General features: G+C 46.3%; 1 protein-coding gene across 1 annotated transcript in view; it reads right to left on the reverse strand.

Annotated features, from left to right (window-relative positions):
- The window catches only part of KCNN3 (potassium calcium-activated channel subfamily N member 3), a 463,290-nt gene that overhangs the window by 151,905 nt on the left and 296,736 nt on the right, over positions 1 to 14,649 (reverse strand). Inside the window, exon 3 of the mRNA XM_085636850.1 lies at positions 6,111 to 6,529. Within this exon, the coding sequence (XP_085492976.1) occupies positions 6,111 to 6,529 (419 nt within the window). The remainder of the gene's footprint in view (positions 1 to 6,110; positions 6,530 to 14,649) is intronic.

Here is a 14,649-nt window from a genome sequence, read left to right on the forward strand (position 1 = left end):
GCATGTAATATGTGTAGTGAGGCACTGAGGAGACCCCATACATGTAGTATGTGCAGTGAGGCACTGAGAGGACACCTTGCATGTAGGATGTGTAGTGAGGCACTGTGGAGACTCCGTACATGTCGACTATGTAGTGGGGCACTGAGGAGACCCCTTGCATGTAGTATGCGTAGTGAGGCACTGAGGAGAACCCGTACATGTAGTATGTGTAGTGAGACACTGAGGAGACCCCTTGCCTTTAATATGTGTAGTGAGGCACTGAGGAGACCCCGTACATGTAGTATGTGTGGTGAGGCACTGAGGAGACCCCATGCATGTAGTATGTGTAGTGAGGCACTGAGGAGACCCCGTACATGTAGTATGTGCAGTGAGGCAGTGTGGAGACTCCCATACAAGTAGTATGTGTAGTGAGACACTAATGCGACCCCTTAGATGCGTTATTTTAGTGCAGCACTAAGGGGACCCTTACATGTAGTATGAGTAGTGAGGCAGTGTGGAAACCCCCATAAATGTAGAATGTGTAGTGAGACACTAATGCGACCCCTTAGATTTGTTATTTGCAGGACAGTACTAAGGGGACCCCTTACATGTAGTATGTGTAGTGAAGCACTGAGGAGACCCCTTACATGTAGTATGTGTAGTGATGCACTGAGGAGACCCCTTGCATGTAGTATGTGTACTGAGGCACTGTGGGGACCCCATACATGTAGTATGTGTAGTGGGGCACTGGGGAGACATGCAGTATGTGTAGTGAGGCTCTAATCGGACCCCTTAGATGTGTTATTTTAGTCCAGCACTAAGCGGATCCCTTGCATGTAGAATGTGTAGTAAGTCACTGAGAAGACCCCTTACATGTAGTATGTATAATGAGACACTAATGAGACCTCTTAGATGCAATATTATTGTTAGTGCGTCACTCAGGGGACCCATTACATATAGTAAGTGTAGTGAGGTACTGTGGAGACTCCCATACATGATACATGCACTATGTGAAGTGAGGCACCAACAAGACCCCTTAGACATATTATTTGTAGTGCAGTACTAAGGGCGATCCCTTACATGTTCTATGTGGAGTGAGGCACTGAGGAGCCCCTTACATGTAGCATGTGTAGTAAGGCACTGAGGAGACCCCGTGCATGTAGTATGTGCAGTGAGGCACTGAGAGGACACCTACATGTAGGATGTGTAGTGGGGCACTGAGGAGACCCCTTGCATGTAATATTGTAGTGAGGCACTGAGGAGCCACTTACATGTAGCATGTGTAGTAAGGCACTGAGGAGACCCCGTGCATGTAGTAGGTGGAGTGGGACACTAATGAGACCCATTATATGCGTAATTTGTAGTGCAGCACTAAGTGTACCCTTTACATGTAATATGTGTAGTAATGCACTGAAGAGACGCCGTACAAGTTGTATGTGTAGTGAGGCCCTGTGGAGACCCCATACATGTAATAAGTGTAGTGAAACAGTAATGAGACCTCTCAGATGTGTTATTTGTAGTGCAGCACTATGGGGGCCCCTTACATTTAGTATGTGCAGTAAGGCACTGAGGAGACCCCTTATATGTAGTATGTGTGGTGAGGCACTGAGACCACTTGTGTGTAGTATGTGTAGTGGGGCACTGAGGGGACTTGTTGCATGTAGTATGTGTAGTGAGGCACTGAGGAGACCCCTTACATACAGTGTGTGTAGTGGGGCACTGAGGAGATTTGGTACACACAGTGTTAGTAGTGCGGCACTAAAGACATCCCTTACATGTAGTGTGTGGAGTGAGGCAGTGAGGAGATCCATTACATGTAATATGTGTAAGTGAAGTAAAGAGGAGACACATTTAGTTGTAGTATGTATAGTGGGACATTGAGGAGAACCCTTACATGTAGCACGTATAGTGAGGTTCTGTGGTGACCCATTTGCTACTAGTGTATCTAGTGGTGCAGTGAGGCCCGTTACAGGTAGTAGTCATAGTAAGCCACTGAGGACACCCCTTGTATGCACTATGTGTATTGAGGCACTAATGAGGCTTGTAGACTTGTTAAATATTGCATGACTCTGAGGAGACCCCTTACAGGTCGTAAGCTTAGTAAGGCACTGAGGAGACATGAAACATGCAGTGTTAGTAGTGAGGCACTAAGGTGACCCCTTATGTGTAGTATCTGTGGGGAGGCACTGAGGAGACACCTTACATGGAGTTTTTTATGGAGGCACTGAGGAGGCCTGTTCCACGCAGTATGTGTAATACGTCACTAAGGTGACCCTTTACATGTAGTATGTGTAGTGAGGCACTGAGGAGACCTGTTACATGCAGTATGTGTAATGCATCACTAAGGTGACCCTTTACATGTAGTATGTGTAGTGAGGCACGGAGGAGACCTGTTACATGCAGTATGTGTAATACATCACTAAGGTGACCATTTACATGTAGTATGTGTAGTGAGGCACTGAGGAGACCTGTTACATGCAGTATGTGTAATGCGGCACTAAGGTGACCCTTTACATGTAGTATGTGTAGTGAGGCACTGAGGAGCCTGTTACATGTAGTACGTGTAGTGAGGTACTGAGTAGACCCTTTACGTGTAGTTTGTGTAATAATGCTCTTAAGACACCCATTTACATCTAGCATGGATAGACATGGCCGGGCATTGGGGAGAAACCTTACATGTAGTATGTGTTGTGAGGTACTGAGGAGACCCTTTACGTGTAGTTTGTGTAGGAATGCTCTTAAGACACCCATTTACATCTAGTATGTATAGGCATGGTCGGTCGGCCATTGAGGAGAACCCTAACATGTAGTATGTATAGTGAGGTACTCAGAAAAACAATTTTCTTGTAATATTTGTAGTGAGGCACGGAGGAGAACCCTTACATGTAGTATGTCTAGTAAGGCACTGAGGAGCACCCTTACACATAGTGGGCCCGATTCACAAACGTAGTCTCTGTACTCGTGGCAGAATCTTCGCACTCGAGGCGGAATCTCTGTATGGTCCACTCTGTGCAGTAGGGCCCTGCGTGCTTAATAAGGCACTGGAGATAACTCTTACATGTAATATGTGTAGTAATTAGGTGTGGCCGAAGTATTCTGTTCCACTGGCGGAATTGTTGGAATTTTGGCAACTTCGCATTACTGTTGTAACGCGGTGTTCTGGCCAAATTCCACTATCCGCTGTGTGGCATAATTTTTTCTTGCCTGAGGCTCTAAAACGGTAAATTGGTAATCGCGAGCAAGATTTGGTGTCCCCTAGTGTGATTTCCAGTTTCTAGGAGGACATCCAGTGAGATTATTCTAATATGGGTGGTCACAAATGTTCGCGGTCAGAAGGCTGCCACGCAAGTAGAAAATCAAGCGCAGATTTTTCAGCGTGGAACGCGCTCCCGGTGCTACATCACAGCGTGACCAGCATGATGTGCCTATTTTCGCCCATTGGCGGAACTCCACGGAATCTCGCTGAGTTTTTATGTAACTCTGTGGAATGAAATTCTATACGTCCTGACAACCCCTAGAAGTGATGCATTGCGGAGTCATCATACATGCTGCAGTGGATTGCTGAGCCGACCCTGCACATGTAGGAAGTATATGGGTCACTGAGAGGACCATTTACATGTGATTTGGTTGGCAGGTGCCCTCTTAAACGAAGTGTGTGGTTACTCACAATGAGGTGACCACATGCATGTAGTGTGAGTGTTGGGGCACAGAAGAGTCCAATTTATATCCTAAGTGTATAAGGATACTGAGGTGACCCCAAATGATGTATGTTTATAGGGACACCGAGGACAACTCTTAAAAGGAGTACGTGCCTAAAGGCCTGAGGAAACACCGATAGTAGGCACTTTAGCAATTGTGGAACACTCCATAAATGCATTATGTCTATAGGAGCACTGTGAAAGTCGTATGCATGTAGGGGCAGTAGTAGGTGTCTGGGGCGCCCAAGCAGATCCCTCAAGTGTGTGTGTCCAAGGGGCTTAGCAGAGCCTTTCAAAAAGTATATCTATTGGTGAATTGGAAAGTGGCTCTTTAAAACCGAAAACACTACATAGGCGGGGCCTCCAATGGCGCCCTTTAATTGCGTCATTGTTCAGGGTTACTGGGATTATTCCATCTACAGTTCATGTGTAAATGCCTTTGAAGGCTGTGTAGATGTGTGCTCAGCAATGTGCTTAGGCCTTCGGGGGAGCGGCTGCTGGCGCGGGTGAAGGGAGTTGCTGAGCTGAGAGTTTTGTGGCCTTGAGGGGTGTGCACAGGGACGGTGGGGTACTGGGATTCAACATCCGGAGCCCGCACCCGGCCTAACAACAAGGCATGATGGAACGGTGCAACAGAATCTCTTCTCCCACATGCGGAGTGACAACCGGCTCAGCCGCGGCCGCCATTACAGCACGTTGCTAAGCAACAGGCTGCCCAGCAAAAAGCCTGCGCGTCTGGTTCATGGGGCTGGAGCATGATGGAGCAAAGAGGAAGCCAAGACATGAGATAAGCAGGAAATAATTAGAAATCCATAGTGATATGGAGGGAGGGCAGGGACAAAGTGAGAGAGAAAGACAAACGAGGTGAAGAGAGAGGAGCTGCAGATCGACAGGGCGGAAAGAGTGCAGGCTGATGGAGATGAAGACATGGAAACAATAGGAAAGGAAGTCGAGGGGAAAAGGGGTAAGGTGGGAGAGAGGTGGCGTGATGACAATAAGGTACGGGGTAACGGAGAGATGGGAGTGTAATTAAGTGGGAACTACAGCAAGCTCAAAACGTCCGAAGAAAAGCGAGGTTTAGAGCAAGAGAGAGATCGATGTAGGAGGGTCAAAGGGGAGACAGGAAGTAGATAAGCAGCGTAAAGAGGGTGACTGAGACAAGATGGAAGGAAACATAAAACGATTTGGAACTAGAAAGAGGGGTAGGGAAAGAGAGCGCGTAGGTGAATCCTAGCTGCATCAAGGAAAGAAACACAATTAGCAGTGCTCTACCACATGTCTGACATGCCCTCTGTGCGAGGCTTACCGCCTTCTTTCCTTCCTTGCTGGTCCTGCTGAGAGCCCACCTCTCGCCCCTCCACCATCCCGCCCATGGGGTTGTGTTGAGTCATGGAATGAGCCGCGTGACTCAGCAGTTAGAGTTGAATCCACCACGTAATCAGCAGCTAGCACATATTTTTTTTATACCAACAAACTGTGTTATTTTAGTTTGTGCTTCAAGATAAGTCTATCTGCTTCATGTGTTATTTAATTGGTACCCTAAATACTGCTACGATAACTAGGTACCTCACTCGCCCACTCCCAGTCTTAGAGCCTGACTTAGATCCTGGTGGACGGGTTATTCAGTCACAACTGTGACGGCTATCCCGTCCGCTGAAATATAAATCCCGTAGGATATAATGGGATTTATATTTCGGCAGACAGGATATCCATCACAGTTGTGACAGAGTAACCCGTCCACCAAGATCTTAACCAGGCCCTTTCCCTCACAATCTATTGCAAGACGGTACTTTGGCCTACCCGGGTCAACTGAAGAGAGTCAAGATGAGAATTCCCAGATGGTACTGGTTTGTGAACTATGCACCCAGGACTGACACGATGGTTCTTTGTCTGTGCCCATATGACCAACTTCACCCACTTTCAGAACCCCCAGTCCTCTCTTGTTTGTACCTGGTCACTTCCATTATCCTCTAAACTGCTCGATTCACCCTTGACATCTGTTTCGGTCGACACTCGCTTGTCACCCTGTCACCGTAGTGTCCCTCACTCGAATCTTTGTTATCCCTTGATCCTATCACACTGCACCTAGTTACATCTTCCTCCTTTCACAATGTGACTGGCAACCCTTCTGCTGTCCTTAGCTATTGTCGTCTTCACTTTCCCTGGAAATTTCTCACTGCCATCGAGGCGACGGCCAATTTGACCTGCCACTTAAATTTTCACAAGTCTTTAACCTGCACACCCCTTAAAATTCCTAAATGCACCCATCACCTTCCCTCTTTCATCCATGTATTTGTAGACTTCTCCTCTTCCCTGGCTGGACCTCTCTACCTCTTGACATAACCTTCTATCCTTATATACCATTTATATACATTTCATCCCTCTCAAAGACTCCTCTACACATCCTGCTGGTCCATATTTGAGAAAGCTCACCTCTCGCACACCCGTACCGTCCAAGCTGCTATGATCCACAGGGAGATGCTGAAGACCAGAAGAACAGTCCCCGGGCAGATGGTCATGAGCGTTTTCATCACAAACCGCGTGTTAAAGTTGATTTTGTTGAGGGCTCCAATACTCCGCGACGAGGCATCCGTAAAGAGTTTGCTGTGCAGCAGCATGACCCTGGCAATGAGATACAGCCTCAAGAACATGGGTATGCACAGGATAATGTCCACGTCTGCCTCTGCCTGAGAAAGTGTGTAAGAGAAGGCCAGGCGAGCATTCCAAAAGAACTTGTACTCCCCAGGAATGGGGTGGATGGCACAGATTAACAGTTCAAGGCTAATGTAGAAGATTCGCTCATATGTCATAGCTATCCTCCAGTCGTCAGCTCCATTGTCTATCACGAAAAGCTAAAGGGAGGAAATCAAGGACATGGTTAGAAACAAAAGTAAAAGCAGTGAAGACAGCAAACTCCCTGTCTCTTCTCACTGTGGACTAAGAGAGGCAGGCACTGAAACTAACATGAGGAAGAAGAGACTTTAAATCAGAGCGCCATTAAATTTAAATTTCCATCCATGATCCCTTGACATCTATACAAAGAATACCTAGTGTATCCAAATGAAACATTTCATTTCTGCTTTCTGCCTAGAATCCTATCCTCAAGCGCAGAGAACCCAATCTAAGTTCTATTTCGCCCAGCGTGGATGCCAGGCACCTGCTCTTCAAGGAACTCCATTGTCCATGGCCCGGTACCAGCTGACCATACTGAGGAAAGTGTAACCATTCATCCCAGAAAGTGACTTCAGAACTGCTGTTCGAGCCCTCATATTCTTGCAATTGGATGGCGGCAATACTTTGCTCTGCTGCTTGCCAAACTCCACACCGGGCTCCTTAAGGGCATCCTATACACCACAGCACAGCCTCTTCAAGGACCTAGAGATATATAACAATAATTATAATTCCTATTTGTAAAGAGCAAAAATATCACCCATTAAGGGTTTCAAGGCGATGGGTTTGTCAGGGAGATTAAATGAGCTATTGCCCAGAGTCACATGATGCTCGGCTGAGTTGCCTCCGGCGACGGAAATTGAACCCAGAGCCCTGCAGTCAGCCTCTTTAGCCGCTGCGCCACAACCTGTCCAAACATGATTGCATCACCTCACCCTGTTAAAACTTGACTACCCCCTTGCCTCACCATCTTAAAAACCAGCTGCAACAGCTTTAAAGCCATCTCGACCATGGGCTAGGGGACAAAGAAATGCAAAAAATAAAAATAAAAGTCAACAACCCGTCTTCATTTATGTACCTAGGATCTAGAATAATATTCGTGTTTCCATCACAACTGTCCAAATCCTGCTCCAATCTAGGAAAGAGACACACCTCTTTAAAGACCATTACATCACGACAAAATAACTGTTCAACTCTATTCTCAGAGCTTCGCATTCCTTCCATTCATTAATTGACTTTATTTGTTCCCATTGGCCCTGTATTGCACTCCGCTGCCACCCTAGGGTTGCACTATATCAACACTACACCCATACAAGTCCCTTAAGCAGACCTAGACACATTTTGCTGTTAAACCCCATCTTTCTGTCTAGGTTTGTAGAATCTGACCCAAGTGGCTGATAGCACAGTGCAGTGCTAGAATACAAGGCATTGGTATTTCACAGTAGCAGTGATGAGGTTTAGACTAGTGGAGGGTCGGTTCATCGGTACACGACATGCTACAATAGTCATGTTGTAGGACAACTCAGTTGGGGACCAGCTGCTGTCAAGCTGCATTAGCCCTGTCATTGGGCATATAGCCCGCAGGGGGCCAACTGCAGTGATACAGTCAGTAAACATCACTCCCCAGCTGAGTCATGAAATCTTGATGCTTCCAGGAAGCCGTAAGTCCTTATACATGTTCTGTACTCAGCACACCGGGGGGGGGTCTCCCATCAGGTGATGCAGGCAGAAGGTCTTGCACTTCCTTATCACCCCTAATTATTAATACTTTCAAAATAATGCCATGTCACAAATCTCACCTACCCCTATCTAGAGGCACTCGGTCAGAAAAACAACAGTGCTCTAATAGTTGCCCTGCTAACTTCAGAATGGGTGGATCTGGGATCTAATTTTGGCTTCGGCACTTGACTGAAGTCAAGTCATTTTGCATAAATCACTTGGGGCCTGAATCACAAAAAGTCTCCGCAGTCATAGCAGGGGCTCCCCAGTCGTGGTGGACTCTCTGCATTGCAGTTCTTATTACACAGATTCTGCCATGAGAGCAGAGACTCCACCGTGACGGCAGGGCCTCCACCACGAATGGAGAGACTCTGACATGACTGTGCGGCCTCCATCACGACTGCAGAGACTTCACCACGACTGCAGGGCCTCCACCACAAGTGCAGAGACACCACCGCGACTGCAGGGGCCTCCACCACAAGTGCAGAGACACCACCGTAACTGCAGGGCCTCCACCACAAGTGCAGAGACACCCCTGCGACTGCGGGGCCTCCACCGTGAGTGCAGAGACTTTACCGTGACTGTGGGCCCTCCATCATGAGTGCAGAGACACCACAGCGATTGCGGGGCCTCCACCACAATTGCAGAGACACCACCGCAACTGCAGGGCCTCCACCACAAATGCAGAGACACCCCCACGACTGCAGGGGCCTCCACCACAAGTGCAGAGACACCACCGTAACTGCAGGGCCTCCACCACAAGTGCAGAGACACCCCTGCGACTGCGGGGCCTCCACCATGAGTGCAGAGACTTTACCGTGACGGTGGGCCCTCCATCATGAGTGCAGAGACACCACAGCGATTGCGGGGCCTCCACCACAATTGCAGAGACACCACCGCAACTGCAGGGCCTCCACCACAAATGCAGAGACACCCCCACGACTGCAGGGGCCTCCACCACAAGTGCAGAGACACCACCGTAACTGCAGGGCCTCCACCACAAGTGCAGAGACACCCCTGCGACTGCGGGGCCTCCACCATGAGTGCAGAGACTTTACCGTGACTGTGGGCCCTCTATCATGAGTGCAGAGACACCACAGCGATTGCGGGGCCTCCACCACAAGTGCAGAGACACCACAGCGATTGCGGGGCCTCCACCACAAGTGCAGAGACACCACTGTGACTGCGGGACCTCTACCACAAGTGCAGAGACTCCGCCACCAATGTGGAGGTTCTCTGTGAATCAGGCTCTTAAACTACCCATTCCTAAATATGCGAAATATAATGTACTCTACTTTAATGTAATTGACGGATTCAAATATGTTAAAACCCACCTGACAATATTATATCCTTCACTAAACCCCTACCCCATTAATATACACCTATTTTTCCCAAACTAGTTTTGCTAACAATAGGTAAACATACATACAAGACTGTGGGATAAAAAGTAAGGAGGAAACTGAATTTAATATATGGTGGTGGCAACAGCGATCTTTGAGTAAAAGTCTTTGGCAGTAGCAATGGGTTCATAAATTACTTTGTCTAGAAAAACTCAGAGTGTAGGGTTACTGTAGGTTCGGATTTAGTGTACTTTTAGTGTGATGAAAGGAGTGGTGTAAACATGTTGTGAACAGTGATATGTCCAATTGTGCAGCCGCTATAATGTGTGAGCTGACATGGTCCATATGGTACTGGGATTAAAACTGGCCATGTATTGTGGAGTTCTTGTGATCATTGCCTTGTGTTGATGGTGTGACTAATAGCATGCTGTGTGTAGGAAGCACTACATTTGGTACATCTATGGCATTTCCAGATAAAGCCAAGAATAGGTTGGTTATCATGATAGGATCTGTAACCTAGAGTTCCTTCTAATGAAGATCAGACTGTTATCATGAAACTCTATCCGAGCAATATCCTATTCTATAAAGCCGATAAAGAGACTCCAAATGCTTATTCTACGGTATAGAAAGCCGATGGTTAAACAATCAGATTTTCTTAGACAGACTTTCTATTGATTTTTTAGTGAATGCATCCATAATACTACAAGCAATGTAAAAGAAGTGTAGAGCAATCATCAAAGGTCCACCCATGCAACATTATGTTGTTTCCCTCACCCTCTTGCATCAACCTTGTGATAAAAGTAATAATTTACTAGTTATGTCAATTGCAGTCCACACTTTTCTGACCAGGGATCCCTGTTCTTTTAAAGCTGGTTTGGGGATATCCTAATTTGATACAGTCCTCTCTCCTGATAAGCCGAAATTGGTGGAATGTCTTAGTTTCTTTTAATCACGGTTGCTTTAAGGACTCGAAGTTGCCCGTATGTGATAGTGACAATGTCTTGGTTAATGATACATTACATATTGTCATGAACTGTGCGAAACATAATTTACGACACAAGTTTTTACAAGTAAATGAATTTTACCCAAGTTAGGCCAGCATTATTGTACTTACAGTTTTTAAACACTCCTACAGTATGTTTTATTCTTTTACGTTATCTTACTGGGGTCTTAAAGCAAGTGTAAATTTTAGTGATGTTATTTTTTGTGTTTTGTTTTAAATTGACTTGTCTTTTATGATTTTATTTTTAAAATCGAATAAATAAATTGATTGATTGATTGGTGGAGTGTTACCACTTGGCCACTAGCGAGCAATGTCTCTTTTTCTAAATGTATTACCCTGATCTACCATTATTTCTAACTCTGCAACTTTTGGTGAAAGCTCCAGTGGACCACCAAGTACTTGTATGAAGATGGATTCCCAAGCCACACCAAAATTAGCAATCAGCCAATCACTTTGCTCACACTTAAGTAGGCTTACATTTAACTTCATTACACCGTGTCTTGTTAGGCATCCTCCAAGGCTAATCTGTTGCAACTTGGTTCGGATACACGATGTGGTAGAAAAGTTGACCATGCTCCCTATCTTTTGTCATCGTCGTCATGCCTGCAACAAACCATACTAGCCCTCCACCAAGTAACAATAGACAGCTTATTTTGGTTTCTTTTCAGCAATAACTTATTTTGATCCCTGTCAAGGATGGAGTGCAGGTCTGACACAATTACTTCATTGAGAGACTTCTTGGAACAGTCTAATGACACAGGGGATGTGGCTAAACCTGGCTGTTGCATGATCAGTGAATACTAGAGTTGTATGACATTAGCTGGTAATGATTGCGAGACTAGATTTCCACAAACTTTTGATTTGCTCAGACACAGTTTTGAAGTTTCTGTTGTAATAACTTACAAAATCCACTCCCTTACTCCATTTGTCATGTTCCTCAAATCACGGTTCCCCATGTTCATGGTGTAGTCCAACAGAAGAACCTTCATTGTAAGATAGAACAATCTAACCCTGTCAGTGGGACCCCGGGAGAATCCTGAGAAGAGAAGGCTTCAAATGTTGGGTCTTGTTGATGGTTGGAATAAAGCATCTTAGAAAACCATATCCTGTGGTGTCTGTGATTACAACAATTTCCATTCCTCAATAAACTAGGGGCCTTATCTACAGGAAAGTGACTCAGCGCAGCACCGCAAGCCATTTGGCTGTGCTGCACTGAGTCACTTTGAAAGCACAGGAATGCATCATATTTACAATTATATGTCGCATCCCTGTGCTTTCCCCAGCGCTCGTGAACAATTGGCCGCCATGCGCCAACGCAGGCACCCTTGCCCCATTTTGCAAGGGTGTCTGTATTTTAGGAGAAATTGTTTTTGTGCAGGAACGGAGAACTTCCTGCTCAAAAAGCAATCACAAGAAGTGATTTACTCTGTCTAAGTGTGATGCACAATGCAGCACATGTTTAAAGAGGAAAAAACGAGGAGAAATGAAAACATTTCTCCTTGTTGTGCCTTCCTACACCTCCCCTGGGGAGGCGTAGCATTCTGACTCATTCCCAGGCTAATGAAACGTAAATCTGGGAATGCAATAGCAGCCATGGGTGTTGTGTGGAAACAACCACAGCAACACCCATGGGTTGCCCCTTTCACGCAAAGTGCTGCGTAAAGAGGGGCATTATTTACAAGGACATGAAATCCATGCAGGGTGGCTTTACGTCTCTTTGTACATATGGGGCAGAAAAATGCGCCGCCGGTGTGTCACAAAAAGTGACGCATCGGCAGCGCAAGAGGCTTGTAAATATGCCCCTAGGAGTGGAGCAAAGGTGAGTTAACTGTAACAGTGTACTTTGCCGATGATTCAATCAACAAAGAGGGAGTTCCTGGATTAATACAATGGACAACCATCAGTATCAGGGAAAAGACTTTGAAACTTGTACAGGACCTTTCAAATGGTCACCAGGAGGGAGTGACAGGCGTCCCTGTGGAGGACTTGGATATCCCTCCAGCTTCACTTCCTGTCATCTGAGGTGGTGCACGGAGGATTGCCCTACATAGGAGCACTGAAGTTGTCGACTTTTTCTCCCACCATATCCTGATCTACCTTAGCCTGATACAACAAAAAGTGTTTGACCACTCGTGAGAACCGGAGGCGGTAAGCAGAAGAACCTGCAAGAGTGCTGATACACCTTTTATTCTTAGAGCCATAGACCAACCTGAGGGTGCTATCCTTAGCGATCGCAGGAATCTAACGTCGTTCAAGCAGGAGAGTTGGATCAATCACTCCCTAAGTCTTAATTCTTGGAGTAGAATGAATGAAGGGGAAATCCATAGGATGCTCGACTACCCTGACCTGAAATGGGAGTCCAGGCGCTAGAGGTAGGATATAGAGGAGGCAAAAGACCACTGACTGGTAATTAGAGTGAATCAGCTAGTGGGAGAACAAAGGAGAAACTCAGTTTTAGCAGCCAGTTGGCCATAATCCTTGTCTAAATTACTCCACAGTTAACACTTCACTGCAAGATGTCTCGTGCAGAGTCAATGAAAAATCACTTGGACCTGTTTAAACCATGTGTGAAGCTGCTGTCACTCAGGCCATAGTAATTCCCGTGGTCAATGAGCATGGACAATAAACTTGAGGAGAGGCAAACTCTTCATGGAACACCACAAGTGACTACCGATCCAGTGGCGTAACGAAACTTGAAGGGGCCCCCCTGCAAAGTACATGGATGGGACCCCTCTGGATTAACTCAGGAGCTCCCAGGCCAAGGTACTGTGCTGGGGGGGGGAGGGTTTGGAGCTTGGGGTACCCCACAATGTGGGGGCCTTTGTTATGTCACTGTACCATTCCATGACCACAAGCGGCACACAGCACTCGCAATTCTCCATAATGTACTGAAGTAGCATCATGGACCTCCTGCGGAGCTTTGATGATGTGACCGATGGACTATTATTCTGTCCCTTGGGGTTATAAAGCTGGCTGCCATTCTGCCTGTAGTCATATACCGGGCTGAGACCATCACATCATTCTGGACGCAAAATGACCCAGAACCAGCCCTGGATGCCGGGCTGGTTCTGGGTCAAGTCAAAACTAGACAGCGGGCTTTAGCACTACAGCCAGGAGGCACCAGGTTGCAGCAATCATAGCCTCTTTTCATGGAAAGGTGCACCAAAAACTAAATTTCCCAACAGTGGCAAAAATCTTTGCACCAGGCATACCAGGAAGAACCCCACACGCCCTGGCCCTATACCAACTTTTTTTTTTACATGCAAGATTTCACGTGGGGGAAATACAAGAAATTACCAGCCGAACAACTGCTAGGTATCACAACTTGAACAATTGGTGTCACAATCGATTAACAGCGAGTGGGACAACTTGAACAAGATTTTATAGTTTATATCTGAAAAAAGTATTTTGGGTTGATTGCCTTTATCTGTAATGCAACAGAAAAAGATTGACCTAGCAATAAACTGCATCTCATAACACATTTCTTAAATGAAACTGTAGTTATTGGAAACCTGGAGGAAATAGTTTAGGGCGACAATTCAATTGACGGAGAAGCTGTTACAGAATAACCATGGTCCTCTTTGAGAATCAGAAGGTCATTGAAACCTTCTTGTCCCCATGATGGTGTAATTTGTACATTGGCTGGAACAGTCCAATAACTACAAAGTAGATTGTGTGGACATCCATGGTAAGTCCTCTTTTTAGGTCAAGTGATATATAACTGGGTTCAAACAAAATTGAGCTGGAGGGGAGGCTTGATTAATGATCCTCGCTCTGGCCGCATTCCATTCAATCGTTCATTGATCACTCTATCACATTAATCAGCATTGGCGTGCTCCAGAGGAACAGTCCCACCTGAACCTGTAGGCCCAGTCTCCTCTGAGCAGGAACATAAGCAACTCCAGGTTATTTTCAGTCTTGTTGAGCCTCACGGTTGAGGTGCAGCTTGAACAAGGTCTGGACTAAGCCTTCGAGTACCTCTTGGAACAAAAAATAATGATTTATACATTGATTATCGTGATATGGTGCGGGACGAGAGGCGGCTGGTGACATTTGGAAGTGGTGAGGCGTAAAATAATCGTCGTACTGTACTATGGCGAGCGAGCACAGCGAGTGAGCCCAAAGCTGGGTGAGGGTGACCCCAAGCTTCACCTGAAAGTCGCCCACGGCCCCCGGATGCATATCAACTGTCGTTTAACGTTACATCCCTCAGAGAAAGTCTTGCGCCAGAGTCCAGGCA

This window comes from Triturus cristatus, chromosome 12 (assembly GCF_964204655.1).
Source record: "Triturus cristatus chromosome 12, aTriCri1.1, whole genome shotgun sequence".
NCBI classification, from domain to species: Eukaryota; Metazoa; Chordata; class Amphibia; order Caudata; family Salamandridae; genus Triturus; species Triturus cristatus.